This window comes from Emydura macquarii, unplaced genomic scaffold (assembly GCF_026122565.2).
Source record: "Emydura macquarii macquarii isolate MOO-44397 ecotype Brisbane River unplaced genomic scaffold, CSIRO-AGI_Emac_v2 contig_3062, whole genome shotgun sequence".
NCBI classification, from domain to species: Eukaryota; Metazoa; Chordata; order Testudines; family Chelidae; genus Emydura; species Emydura macquarii.
The window spans coordinates 3819689-3834803 of record NW_027133199.1 but is presented as its reverse complement, the minus strand read 5'-3'; the positions used below and the strand labels follow the sequence as shown (position 1 = coordinate 3834803).

General features: G+C 42.6%; 1 protein-coding gene and 1 long non-coding RNA gene across 2 annotated transcripts in view; one reads left to right on the top strand and one right to left on the bottom strand.

Moving 5' to 3' along the window:
• CD38 (CD38 molecule) overlaps nucleotides 1-13123 on the top strand; it is a 33935-nt gene extending 20812 nt beyond the window's left edge. The window contains exons 2-8 of the mRNA XM_067530293.1: nucleotides 384-513; nucleotides 1279-1414; nucleotides 2322-2404; nucleotides 4496-4572; nucleotides 5406-5498; nucleotides 9668-9754; nucleotides 12108-13123. Of these exons, the coding sequence (XP_067386394.1) occupies nucleotides 384-513; nucleotides 1279-1414; nucleotides 2322-2404; nucleotides 4496-4572; nucleotides 5406-5498; nucleotides 9668-9754; nucleotides 12108-12183 (682 nt within the window). The 3' untranslated portion in view covers nucleotides 12184-13123. The remainder of the gene's footprint in view (nucleotides 1-383; nucleotides 514-1278; nucleotides 1415-2321; nucleotides 2405-4495; nucleotides 4573-5405; nucleotides 5499-9667; nucleotides 9755-12107) is intronic.
• On the bottom strand, nucleotides 1621-8023 carry LOC137141425 (uncharacterized). The gene is made up of 3 exons (XR_010916628.1): nucleotides 7920-8023; nucleotides 3182-3219; nucleotides 1621-1864 (listed from the first exon to the last, which is right to left on the bottom strand). It is a non-coding gene; the product is annotated as an uncharacterized lncRNA (long non-coding RNA).
• Nucleotides 13124-15115: the final 1992 nt, after the last annotated feature.

Genomic DNA, 15115 nt, shown 5'->3' with positions numbered 1-15115 from the left:
CCTTTTAGGCGCTGAAACATGGAAGGTTCTCAGTGACTATGGGGATGGGCTGCAGCAAAAAATCCTAACGTGGGGGGGAGGTGATCAGATTTGCAAAATTACTCAGCATCCAACATATACCGAATATGCGGAGGGTTTTTATTGTTGTTAAAAAAAAAATCTAGCTACTTATTTTGGGGCCTAAATGAGAGCTAAGCACATTGGACAGTCTGGCCCACAGTGCCTAAATGCAGTGGGTGGGAGGTGATCCTTTTGCACGTTTCTCCCCCACTATTTATTTTCTCTCCTTGTAATAACACAGCAGCAACTAATAGAAATAGAACTATGATTTTGGATGACCACTTGGTTGATCTCCCATTAACTAAATTTTAATCTTTCGACAGAGACAAGGATTGCCAAAAAATATGGGAAACAATGAAAAATGCATTTATTTACAAGAACCCATGTAATATTACAATAGAAGATTATCAGCCGTTAATGGATTTGGCCAGTCATCCTATCCCCTGTAACAAGGTAACAATGTTTGTGTGTGATGAGCTGTTTGGGTAGGGACTGCTTGTCTGTACATGCCTAGTACAAAGGAGCCTCTTTGTTTTTGTTCTGTTTGGAAAGCACCTAGCGCAACAGGGTCCTGGTTCAAAAGTAGGGCTGCTAGGCACTGTGATAACACAAATAATAATAATGATGGAAATCATGAGTGACCCCCAAATACTTCAGGCTTGTGATGACATTACTCTCAGAAATGCTTCTATTAGAACAAGAGAATCCTGGGCATTCTGTTCATTACAAGCCAGTGATGAAGATCATTGCAAAGTATTGCTTCGAGGGGCAATATTTTGGGCCATGATGGGGAAATCATTGAGACCTTCATTGCTATTTAGAAGAGACTCTCTCTCTAAGAGCAGCCATGCAGTTAGAGGCACACAGTGTTAAAAAGCCATTATCCCATGTGTGGTTGAAATGCATGCAGAGAAATAGAGGAGTTACAGTAAGTAGAACTGATTAACATTTTTCCTTCAAAATGTTTTTTCAATGGAGAATTGATTTTTTTCAATTAAATGATTTTTTTTTTTGGCTGAAAATTTCTGTTTTCATTAAAAACACACGCACACACACACTGAACCATATATTTCAGTTTTGGTCTTTCGACAAACACCTGAGAAATATGAATGAAAACTAAACCATTTTCATTATCAAAACTTTTTTTCAGAAAAAAATCATTTCCTGACCAGCTCTCATTTCAATGCCATTTCTCACACACTGTTCTTTCCCTCACAGTCACTATTTTGGAGCAAGACAAATGATCTTGTTCATCGTTACACAAAAACCAATCACAGTTTCCTCACTTTGGAGGACACTTTGCTGGGTTATATGACTGACGGAGTCTCATGGTGTGGAAACCCTTCTAGTCCAGGTAAGGATTCCTTTTTTAAAAAAAACCAATAAAAATATGAACATTGTAACTCCAGGTTTTCTTTCACTAACAAATTTCTAAAAATAAATAAAATCTCTTTTGGAAATACTTTCCATTCTTGGTGTCAGCCCAAACCAACTGTTGATCCTTTCTGCCCTGCCTGAATTATGGAAAAGTGAAAAAACACACCCATTTTCAGTATAACTTTGTCAAGACTTTTTAGTTCTCAGCAGCACAAAAACAGCTCAGTCCAGGGACATCAAACTTGGCATGTGACTGGCACTCACATCTAGCTAAGCACCAGGTACTGCCACCCTTATTTACATTAATCAGCAACGTATTGCAATTCCAGTGGGGCTATTTGCAGAATAAAGCTCCAATCCTGCAATAAGCTCCATTCAGGCAGACTCCCGCACTTGCACAGAGTCCTCCTGACATCACTGGAATCCCCTGTAAATATAAGGCCTAATAATGAGTAGAAATGTCACAATTTATCCCCAAATTTGAGGGAAAATTATAGAAAACAAAATAAAATTTTAAAAGTTATGTGGGAAAAGTCATTTCTGAGCATGCTCAGTGAGCATCCGCTAAGACCCACCCTGTTTGTCACATCAATAAGTGCACGTTCTCCCTGCTCCGCCTGACCAGGATCAACATTGCTGCAATCATTTGCATAAGGGGACTGTAAATGCCTCCGTGAAACACGGTCTTCCAAACACCTTCAAATTAATCTCCCCCTTACTGCATCATGACTACTGCATCAGCTGTAACACTTTTCACCTCAGCCTGTTGCTGGGATGGGATGCAATGTTTCTTTTTGCCCTTCTTATTCAGCACTGGAGGCAGCATTAACGTGTCTGACAATTTCTTCTTTAATCTTGGATATTTATTTTTGCATTTATTTTAGGAATTAACTATAAATCTTGTCCAAAATGGAGTGAATGTGAGAGCAACCCTAGCTCTGTGTACTGGAAAATGGCATCCAAGATGGTAAGGCTTATATAGCAACTGTCCATGATTACAGTTAGAATTAATTCAGCCTTTGGGGGTTGGGAGATGTTGAAAGATGGTAAAATCTTGGCCCCAGGGAAGTCAATGGCAAAACTCCCATAGACTTGTGGGGCCAGGGTTTCCCCCAGAACGTGGAAATCTGGGAGTAAAACATTGAGCATCCAAATTTGTCTGGGATGTCTGTTCCATTGGCTAGAAAACAAAGGCTTCAATGCCACAACCAAATCCATGCATGTGAATCCCTGAGTCTCTGCAAGCTGTATTGACTTCAAAGGGACACTGTGCAGACATAGAAGTCTGCCGAAACAGATCAAATTTGAGGATTGAGGACTTACTTTTAACCATGACTCCCTACTTTAATGGCCAGTACCCTTTTTTCCCCCCTATATTTTTATCATGTCCAATTACATCCTGGAACAATAATTTTAATCAAAATATTCATGTTTATAACAATGAAAGAAATATAGGAAAGGAAAAAGTGTCAAACCTTGGAACACAGTTTGAATGTCTCAGTGGCCTGATGTGAATTCCTCCCAAATTATTAGGAGTTATGCCACAAATTACCTGAAATGCCATTTTCCTCTCAGGTTTAACCAAAGACATTGAATGGGTCAGATTCAAACACCTTTTAGACTATTAAGAATTGAAAGTTGTGCCATGTGTTTTTGGAAATACAGGTTTCCCAAGACTTTCACTAAAGTCTCGTGTTTCATGCCACATTTAATGTCACAATAATTTGGGCATTCTTATTCTTACTTGAATGGGTCCCTCCATCGGCGATCATCTTGATATTCCTGTCAAACGGCACCACGCACACAGTTAGTGCTTAACAAACATTCACTAACCATAATATAATCAGAAGAATCATTCCCTCATTCAATGCACAAGATCACAATTGCTAAAACCAATGGCTTTTTAACCTGTGAATGCTAAAAGCATGCTGGAAACCTCTGTGGAACGCAGCTGAGAGAATGAGAGCCTCCTTGTACCTTTTAAATACAATGAGAAGAGCTCCTCTTTGAAGCCCTGATTTCGGCAAGGTGCTTAGGTAGGTGCCTAATTTGAGTAGTCCCACTGATTTAAGGGGGACATCACATGCTTGAAAGTTATGCATGTGCTTCCGTACCTTGTTGAATCAAGACTTTACAGAATGCTTATTTAACTCTGTTCTGTTAGGGTTCATCTGACTAAATCAAAGGTAATATAAAGCCACTTTGTCATCACCTTTCTGCTAATGACAACCCTCCTTTCACTAATACTCCCATTAACTGAGTTCACACCAAGAACACTCCTGTTCACAGCAGAACTCCCACTGATGGATCCAGGAGAGGACCCTTCTTGGAACAATCTTTACTAAAGGCTTTCTATGAAGTTAGACATCTTCTTCCACCTTCTGAAGCTCTCTCGGTGCAGTTCTAGTAGCTTTAACTATTGTCCCTTGGGTTGGCCAGCACAACTAGACACAACTGATGTTAAGAAGCAGCTTCCCTTGAAGTATCCTCTTCAGTCTTTGGCAGGACGGGAGTAGGTAAAACAGGAAGGTAGGCCTGGTAAAATTCAGCTACATACACTTAGACCTTGAAAGTAACATAAAGATCAGCTTCTTCTTTAGAATTAAGCAAACTGCTCCAAGAAGATGCAGAGTCCATGTACTTGTTTAGGAAGCAAAAATTAAAGGAGGGATTCCCTTTAGTTTCAAGGAAAAAACCATTTGTACCTGAAGAAGAGCTCTGTGTAAGCTTGCCTCTCTCACCAACAGAAGTTGGTTCAATAAAAGATATTACCTCACCCACCTTGTCTCTCTGACATTTGTAGCTGATGTTTCTAGTTGGATTAATTGCCTAAACAGACAAGGTGTCAGGGTGAGATTCCACCACCCTTCCCCATGCTGAGCAGTGCCACTGCAATCATTTTTGTAGGGTAACAGCAAAAAGCAACAACAACAACAAAAAGTGGGTGTTTTAAGTAAATCATGGGTATTTTTTAAACTGTGCATGTATTACACTAGCTAAGAATCTGGCCCTCTGGTTCATGTAATGCTAAAGTACAATGTACCTTTGCTTTGTTTAGTTTGCAGAAAGAGCATGTGGTGTGGTTCAAGTGATGCTCAATGGATCGATAGATGCTGGAGCATTCATAAATAGCAGGTATCTACCCAATCTGTCACTGCCTGTAGATCTGTTTACTATTCACTTAGCGACTGTGTACTGGTGCAGGTGTCTGCAATAGTAAACCCCAGTGCAAGACTGGGGCCTTATTTGTTAAAAAAAAAAAAACCCTCTCTCTCTCTCCCTCCCTCCAGATCTTCTTCAGCTTTGCTAAATCAGTGTTGCTCTGTTGACATCTATGGAGCTATGTCAATGTACACCTGCAGAGGATCTGGCTCATTATATTATATAACAATATGTGCTGAAAGCAGCTTCTGATGCATTTGATTTGGATTTTTTCTGAAAATGGCCACAATCCAAAGGACTTTGTGCAGTAAGCCCAGAGTGGACTCCTTCACTATGTTATACTCAAATAACCAACACATATAGCTACTCTCTGAGTGGACTTAGGTTATGTCCCCACAGAGATAGTTCATACTTTCAGTGACTGGCAGGAGGTGCTGCCTCTGGCTAACTCTGAGGGATGAAGAAATCGGTGGTCAGCACAAGTAGAAAGATTTTTTTTGCCTTTAGCAGCAGCAGGCACTGATGTAATCAAAAGAAGAGACAAATCATTAGGAATGAAAGAACCTCAAAATTTTTCTTTCTGCAAACATCTCCAAAATTTCTCAATAGAGCTGAATGCAAATGGGGGGAAATTCCTTTACCACAAATTAAATATTCCATGAAAGTCCCATGAGAAAATTACATGTTGTTGCCATGCATATGATGATAACTCATATGGGTATGTAGTTGTGACTGGAAAACATACTTTGTTCATCTTGTTCAAATGCTAAGATGTGTGTTGCTTTTTTGTGCTCCCATTCTTACAGCATTTTTGGAAGTATTGAGATCTTTAACTTAGACCCAGACAAAGTTTCGACAGTGCAGATTTGGCTCATGCATAACATCGGTGGACCTCAAAGGTAAAGTCTGCTAGCACAAAATAATGTGTGATGCTTTGTTTATATAACTTAAAGTGCAGTTCAATTCTGACATATGACTAAAAATAACACTGTCTTATGCATCAAATCTGCTCCTTGCATGCAATTAACTGTTTACTTTAATGGATTTTTACCACTTTTTAATTAATTATTATTATTATTACTGCCAGCTCTGCTGAGCCAATCAGTACAACTCAGGAAGAGCTAAATTGTTTCCTTTCCGTTAACTATAAACCAATTGCAGGGATCTCTGCAATCCCATTGCCTTCAAATTCTGTAGTCCTTTATATCTGTGCAATCATGCTGAGGCGCTATAGATCTGTGTAGTGCTCAGACAAAGAACACAGCTTGGCAGAGTTTGCAAAGCAGTGCAGTTGGAAAACATCTTTTTACATGGAAACTCTGTGAGAGGAGATCAATGCAGAGCAACCATGAAGCCAGGTTTTGCGAAGTAATTTTTAATAATAGAACCACAATTTAAATGTTTATTTTTAACTATTCATACCAGACAGTGACCATAAGCCACCAGAGAATTTCTATTCTATATAGGTTTTATAAAGTGCTCATCACCATAGTATCTAAGTGCCTTTCAATAGGGCATTAAGTAACATGACTAATATCTGTCACACATCTCATCTCTCGACATCAGGGGGAAAAGTATGTACAACAGAGTGCTTTGTTTTGGAATTTTAATTTTATATTACACCCACACACACACACATATTCTTGTATGTTTATGTTAGAGAAGGCAGTCAAAGAAATGCACCTTGCACTTAGAGCAACCTTGCACGGATGCACTGGCACAACACATGCCTGCAATGTGGCTAGGTCTGACCCCCTGATCTCAATTGCACTAGTGTAAATACAGGGTAATTCCATTTACTTCACTTAATTACTCCTGGTTTGCACCAGTAGTACTGAGATTAGAATTTAGCCCTGGAAGCCCTTCCACCAGTTGAGGACCTCTGTTTATTACTTAAGTCCTCTAGAGTGTCTGGCCATCAAGTGGCAGATGTGAATGGGAATTCTCCCTTGATAAGGGAATAAGCAGAAAGTGTTCTGACAATTCATCTCGTCACAAAAGGCTGAGACCCAAAGCAAGATAAACATTATTTTAAGAGAGCCCAAAACATCCAGATTTCTACAATCAAAGCATGAGAAGTGGGGTTGCCACCTTTCTAAATGCTGATAACTGGATCCCCAAGGCCCCACCCTGCCTCTTCCTCCCAAGGCCTGTTCCTGTCCCGCCTCTTCCCCCTGCCCTATCCTATCCCCCTTCCTTCCCCACTGCCTCTTCCTCCACCCCCTTGCCCTGCCCCTCCACAGGCACTCACCATTGTACAGACACAGGACCCAGCACACATAGAAGAGGATGACAATGGGCACCCAGGAGGCAGTGTCCCAGAGCTGCCAGCCTCAGCCATGGAGAGGGGCTGAGCGGGCCAGCGCAGTGTGGGAAGGACAGAGCCACCACCCCCACCAGCTGCACAGAGCAAGCCCTTCTCAGCACTCACAGAAATCAGGGGTGGTGGGAAACTGGGGGGGCAATGCCCCCCCCCCCAATTATGCCCATGGCTGTTGCGGGTTGATGACCTGGTGCCATCCCCTGCCCATGGCAACTGGACTGCTGACTAGACACTGCCAGGCTCCCTTTTCAGCTGGACTTTTCAGGTCAAAAACCAGACACCTGAAGGGACAAGTGACACACACAACAGACAACAAATTCTGTAGAGGCTCTTGTGACCCCCTAAACCCAGTGCTTAATCTGTGCCAGGGCTGAGCCCCAGCATCTCTGGCTTGGCAGTTCATTGCCCCAGCACCTCTGGGCTTCCTGCATTAGTTATGAATGTAAAAAAAGGCTTGAGCCCTGGCACCTAATTGCTTGAGTCCCAGCACCTCTTTCCTTACAAATTAAGCACTGCATAAACCACAACAGCATATCTCTACACCTGCCCTGACCCCTCCTTACACACACCCTTCACCCCTCCCAGGACTGCTGCTGCTGCTGTCTGTTCCCCCCACCTCCCGCTTTGTAAAGGTACCACTCAGTGCAACAAAAACAAGTCTACTCACAGGACTGCAGGCTGGAAACTTGCTGCTTTTACTCAGCAGCGTCACTCACAACAAGGGGAGGAGGCAGGGGACTCTCCCACCTACTGACCAAACAGGAAGTGAAGGAGGGAGTGGAGCATGGCTCCATCCCGTAATACTTTCAGTCACCCAGTTAACTGCTTGATGACCACTGAGAGCGACACAGCCTCCCAGAATGGCCCCACCTCTTGTACTGGTCACGGTCCACACTCACTTGAGGACAGCATGGCTCTTGCTCCCTTTTCCCTGAGACATCCCCAGCAGCAGAATGACCCTCATTTCCCTTCACAGCGGAGACAGAGCCGCTCTTACCTTGTGCTCTGACAGCCTGCTCTCTCTCTCTGGAGCTCCACTTGCCAGGTCCTGCTCTAGCAGCCTCACAGCAGTTTATGCTTTGCTCTCCAGTTAACATCTCTGGCATGTCAGCTCTGAATGTTGATTTGATTCACATCACATGTTGTGTCAGCCCACAACTTCAGAAAAGTCTGGTGAAGGAGGAGGATTTTATCCTGTTTTATCCTGCTGTCCTGCATTGCCCCAATGACCTGCTACCTCACTGATCAGTCGCACATGCTGGACCACGGGAATTGATGTTTTTTGGTTATACAGTAGTTTGAATCTCCTCCCACTAGGCGGCACTGTCTCACCTGTTTCTCTCTCTCACCTACCACTATCTTCCTTCCCACATCACTGGAGCCTTAAAGGAGCAGGAGGGCTGACCATGCTGCTACAGACAGGGAATGTGTGAGGCACCAGCACCAACACTTGCTTTTGCTTCTCCCCTTTTCCTTCCTGGCTGCTCTAGTCCCTGCATTCTCTGTGCTTTGCTGCAATAATAGCTGTGTTAGTTGCAAATATTTTGGTCTAGTTAGCTCCCAAATGATTCATAGGACTCACATAAGAAAACCAGGTTTCTCTATTTTTTCCAGTTTTAACAAATGGAAAAATCACCCTGAGGTCATGGACTTGGTGCAGGGACTGCTGAATGATATTCTATGGCCTGTGCTATGCAAGAGGCCAGGCTAAATGATCATAACAGGCCAAACTGGCCTTAAAATCTATGAATTCTGAATTCCTTATGTACCAAATTTGATAAAACAGACCTCTAAGTTATGCCTGCAAAATATACAGACGCATGTACAAATCGGTAACTGCCTGCCAAACATATATTGACAAGTGTGCAGATAAGCACTTGGATGTCTGATTACATGGTTTGTGAGGGGAAAAAATGTTCACTTGTAGCTGCACTTGTGTATTTTGTGGACCAACTCAGACATCTATTTTGTTTTTGTTACAGTTTTGCCTTGTGTTGTATGCACCAGGGTGCTCTGAATATATCACACTGGAAATTAGCACCAGATCTGGTGTTAGATAGCATTTAACAACTAGCAATGGAATTTATTTATACAGGGGGAGAGGAGCAGCACAAGGCCCTCCACACAACTTAAACTCTTTGGAAGGGATACACAGAGAGAGCTGCAGGTGGAATGTGGGAAAGGGGTCTGGGTCTGGAATAAGGACCTACATCCAGGACTATGTGGCCAGTCTCCCTTCCCCCTTGTACCCACATAGGACCTGATCACATTGCTTTCCATTGACTTCAATGAGCCTTAGGTCAGCCCATACAGGCTGTAGGGCACAGGGTCTGGAATAGCAGCTGTGGATGGGGAAGTTCTGCAGCCCCATGCCCTGCCTGTGTGTAGGGGATTGAATTATTTCTCACAACTCAGTTAGCTCCCCATCTAAAGACTTTTTGCATGATAGGGTGATGGTCACCCTAGGATTCTACTCAGTAAGGCCTTGATCCATGTGGGAAGCCCCCAACACCACACAGAGCTCTATCAAAACCACTGGACTTCACAGGGGCACTGGGGTTCCTCTGCACAGATTAACTGGCAGGAGTGAGATCTAAAATTATGTCTTTGCCCTGTAGATACATTTACCAGTATGTGCGGTCAGACAGCATGAGGCAGCAGAGTGTGGAATCCACCTGTGTCTGCTAACTATGAGCTTCACCCACATGCAGGACACAAGTAACAGCCTGAGGTTTTTGTTTTCAGCGAGTCCTGCATGGGTCCCTCCATAACAAGGTTAAAAAGCATCTTAGAAGAACGAGCCTTGAGTGTCTCCTGTGAGGACAATTATAGGTAATTATTTGTTTTGGGTTTGAGTTGGAGTCTACTTGTATGAAATGAGGCTGTTTCCCTCCAAATCAAAATATTTTTTAAAGAAAATAGATCATGTTTTATCATGCTAATGTGTCAGTGGGTGTTGCGAAAATGACATCAGTGGCATAAGTTTGATGTCATAATAGTACTCAGAATGTTACACCACTGCTCCAGAGACTGCCCTACTTTCCTATCCACTTCTAGGCAAGTTCAAGCTGCTGGTGTTTATCTTTCAAATCCTCTGTGGTTCAGTCCTAGCTACTAAAGTCAATCCCTCTCCTAACGCTCTGCAATGGCAGTTGAGAAAAAGAGATGTTCTCCCACTTGTCATAATGCCTAGATTTCATCTGCATTTTCAGTGGCTAGGGTCTGACTCTGGAATTTGCTTCTTTCGTTGCTGCTTGACCTTCTGGACTTGCAGTATAGCCCATCTATTTGGTGAGGGTTTGCCTGAGAGATAATGGTGGGAAATGCCAATATTATTCATTATTATGATTGCCATCCCCATTCCCTCACTCAGCAGAAGGCTGCATGCTGGGGGCAGGAATCCATGGGCACCCCCAAGGCTGAGTTGAGAACAATGTGACCAGAGGAGACAAGGCTGGACCAGCAGGCTGCTGCCTGAATATTGCATCTGCTTTCAACCAGCTACATTAAGGGCCACAATGGAATTAGGCAGGGAAGGTGGGAGATTTTCTGGGAGCCACCTGTCACGTCTCTTGCAGACACAACCGCCTGTTTGCAGTGTGTGCATATGAGGGTGGGAATGGATCAGGGGTCCTAAGGTTTCTCTTCCTGTACTGATCCTCCCCTCAGACTTATGGCCATCATGAGCTTGAGAAAGAATTATAGGCAGTTCTTTCAAGAGTCCAACATGCATCAAACTGGCTTCTGGCAAGGAATGGCATTATAGGGCATCGCTTCCAGGTGCCAGGATGAAGAATATTGAAATAATCTAGTGCCCATTTTCAGGGGCTCATGGTGATGGTGGGGGAAAAAGGAGCGGCTGAGACTCTCTAATATTGATCCAGAGTCATCCAAACGAAGGAAATAAGTTTCAATAGTGACACTGCTGTCCTGGCAGTGAAGTTGTTAACTAGCAACAATAATAATCATATTTATGGAGAACAGCTTTTCTTAGAGAGGAACTCGTATGTTGATAAGAATATTTCCTGAGTAAACAAACATTTTAATAAACTATTTGGAGTTTTATAATTTCATTTTTAGTCACCTTTAACTGCGTGAAAAGTTGGCCTGCAAACGAGAATGACTGGACAAATGCACCATCTGGCACTAAGATTTTAACCTCCTAGAAGACAAAGCCATTTCTTCTTCTTTGTAATACGCATTACTGAGCCTGATTCATGAGCCACCTGCACGTTGTGGAGTCATTTATACTAATGTGACAGAAAATGCTGCCAAACCAGAGTCTTAGTATTTTGCATCCACTTTGTTCTCATGTAAATATAACCTGGCCAACACTGGGGATTGAATCTGGAACGTCTGGAGCTAAAGATCTGTAGTTGGGGGCTGTAACAACTCAGAGCCTTTGCCGATAGGACGACCTGTAACATGCTCACTACATGGGGTTACATAAATGGCACTCCAACATGGACGACAATAATGATTTAGGGTTTCTGTCAGAGTTCAATCAATAATACAACAAATAATAATCAACTGCCCAAAGCAACATTGAGAGTTAACTAGATCATTTTAGATTAAATGGGGGCAAGAAGTAGTATTTTCTATGTATAGTAAAACTCTTCAGGCCAGATCTTCAGCTGCTGGCAATCAGCATTGCCCCACTGAAGCCAATGTAAATGGAGCTATGCTGATTTACATCAGCTGTACATCTGGCTATAGCAATTTGTAAATGAAGCTATGCTGATTTACATCAGCTGTACATCTGGCTATAGCAAGTATAGCACTAGTGCTATTGCTATAGCCAGATGTACAGCTGATGTAAATCAGCATAGCTCCATTTACATTGGCTTCAGTGGAGCAATGCTGATGTTCTGGTAATAACTCAAAAAACTGGTTCAGTGAAGAAATTTCAGACCTACAAGTCTAAGTATGTTTGAAATTTATTTAGCTGTGTTACTGAAAAAATAGCAAGGGTTTAAGACTGCAGTAAGGAGAAAACGTCCCAGTTGTGTCTCTGTAGTAATTTATATCATCTTAAGAAAGGAGATCCAATGGATTCAGAACTATGCAATGTGTACTTTGACTTCCATGTGGCACTTGATAACTGTTTTTATTGATCAACAGAGTTATGACACCATACATCCAGAACAGCTGCTAATGTTTGGGTTTATTTTTTGTCTTATCACAGGCCAGTTCAGCTCCTTCAGTGTGCAAGTGATCCTGACCATGCAGACTGCAGACTTTGCACCAGTAATGTAGAGTGAAACATACGATATTTGCTTAAATCATTCTTTAACTGTGTATGATACTGAAAAAGAGTATGTGAATATACTGGAAAGAGTACTATCAATAGGTGCTGGAACTAGGGGTGCTTGGCTAGCAGCAGCACCTTCTGGTTTGAAGTGGTTTCCTCATATACATGGCTTACAGTTTTGTTCAATGGCTTTCAGCACCTCCACTATAAAAATTGTTCCAGCACCTATGGTACTATATAGAATAAATGTGTATACCAACACTATGTATGTTACCACAAACCCTTGCTGTGGCACTAATAGATAAATGAAAGGAGATGATGATATTTTTAGGTGCAGCAACTGTACTCACACACAAACACAGTGCCCCCACTGGTTTCCAACTTCTTCAGCCTGAGGGCCAAACATATTGTTTCAGAAAGGTCAAGGGGGCCACAATCAATATTTTGGATCAGATTCTCAGCCCTGCTCCACTCCTTTGCACAGCAGAGGTGGTCTCCTGCTGGGGATCCCCCAGTGTAGAGAATACAAAGGGAAGAGCTGTAGCCCATTCTTCACTTCCTTCCTGGCACACAAGGGGGAGTGTGGGGGGAGGAAGGGGAAGTGGCTGAAACAGCTGTACTCTGGCTATCCCCAGCAGGAATGAGGCCCTTAGAAGGCTGTTGCAAAATGGCACACGTTACAGTAGCCCATAGGGTGCTCTGAACTCTCCCAGGGCAGGGATAATCAATTAGGGAGACCTAATCAGTTACAGTTGTCAGCATCTCCCCTTTTCCCTCTCTCTCAGGCTGCCTGTCTGGTTACGTGAGGGAGGGCAGCATTCCATTGCTAGACACCCCGTTAGCCTCACAGCCAGTTGAGCTTCTCTCCTGTTCTCTCTGGAGCTCCCAGAGACTGGCAGGGAAGCAGGCAATGGAAGAGCCAGAACTACAGTGTTGCAGTAGGTAGCCAGTAGGGATGTTGCTGAGCAGCTGCAACAGGCAAGGGATAGCAGCTGCTCAGAGCACTTCCAGCTCACACCAGAGCTACTCCTGAGGCTTCAGGAGAAGTGGTAGTAGGCAGCTGGGGAAGAGGCAGCAACAGAGCCGATTTCAACTCTTCCATTTAAAAATCACCGGGCACAGCTCCAGGAACACATTTCAGTTCAGAATCAAATACAAATTTTCTTCTTTGCACAAGTCACCCTCAAAGTCTACAAGTGGCCCCCAGGCCAGATCCTGGACACTGAGATAGAGCCAGACAGAAAGATCTCAAAATAAGTAGAATCTGCTGACGGTAGTTTCTGAAGATGAAAGTGACTTCCTGTAGCATACCATTTCCAAGCACATGTATTGTGGTACTGTAAAACATTAGAGCTGTCTTATACTTCTTTTTTGCTTTCGTTTTGCAGTCATGATATTCAGATTCAGGAGTAACTATATGAAACTGAAGACTTGGGACCAGACTGTGGTGCTGGCTCTGGTCCCTTTGCACTACTTTGATGACACAGGAAGAGAGCTGGAGTTTTCCTGAAACATGGAAATCCCCAGGTGATATAATGCCAGTATATATAGTCAGGAGTTTGCCACTCATTTAGGCACAGGTGTGTTCCTAGTGCACTCTAGTGATTCTCAGAGCTGGCTGGGAATGTTTACATGAAGTAGAATTTTAGTTTTCTAATTGCACTCTGATATGTAGCTACTGCCATTAACTCAGACTTGTATTGGTAACTTTAATTCAGTTATTATTGACAAGAGAGATGAGAGTTTAATATTGGCTTTTGTACATATTTTGTCATAATACAAAATGTTGAATGTAAAATCGTGATGAACCATAAAATCCCTGATGGCGAATGTTCCTAATTATATTACACTCATTGGTTAATCATGGACTGAATACTTAAAATGAGTCATCTATTAAGAGATTTTCATGTGGATTAGAATACTCAGAAAAGTGGAATAATTTTGGAGGTGTTTCTCTATGAAAATGTACTTGCAACGTGAGAATAAGGAAGAGGAAGAAAATCAGCAGAGCCAAGATTTGCATTTCTTTTTCAACAAATGATTGTTATTGTTTTCTCTCCATATTAATTTTGCCTGCACACTGCTATATGTTAAAAGTCTAAGGGCGTATTCTGTCCAAGAATTCCTCTGGGGCTGGTGCATTTCTCACCATGCCACCCTTCCCAATGGCTGCCCCTTTAAGAGCAATTTGGCCCTCAGAATTACACCTTCACTGTACTATTCTACTGTAACATTTACATTAGATATAGCAACACATTCCTGGTATATGAAACTTTGTGTAGGTAAGATACACTATTCCACTGGGGGGAACTTCCAAGAAAGTGGCAGTAATAGATTGTTAAAGCTTTTTCAGATCATTATTTCACTGTTGAGTTTTCACCCAATACATTTTTAACACTTAGAAGTAGTTTCAACATATGGCACCCTCGCTGAGTGTCTTAATGACGACACCAGGGGCTGCTTGGGCCATGAAAAGTGAATTACTCTCTCACCCCTACAGATGGTCCTTCTAGAACAGGCTTGAGGCATATGGTGGAAGGGTGTGGGGAAGCTTGCTTATATGTACCTGTTCTGTAGATAGACAGAGGCTTCCATTCTGCAGGGCTGGCTGACTGGCATCTTATCCTGGTGCTAAACGCACTGGGAAAAAACTCAAAACTTCCAAAATATTAAACTATATTTCTACCCACATGAGCATGTTGCAGACAGTGAATCAGCTGTTTGGGTCACTCAGAATGAAGTGCATTGCAGTGACACTGCCTTGATGGCACATGGGCAATCTCATTATATAATTAGTTCTTATTCATGATAGCTGAGGAGGATTTATGATGGCTATCACTGATTGTACAATAAAAGCTGTCAAAAGTAAACTTGTGCTTTTATTCTCATCAGGAAATACACATTCCAAGGCAACAGTGAACAATTAACTCTGACAACTGTGC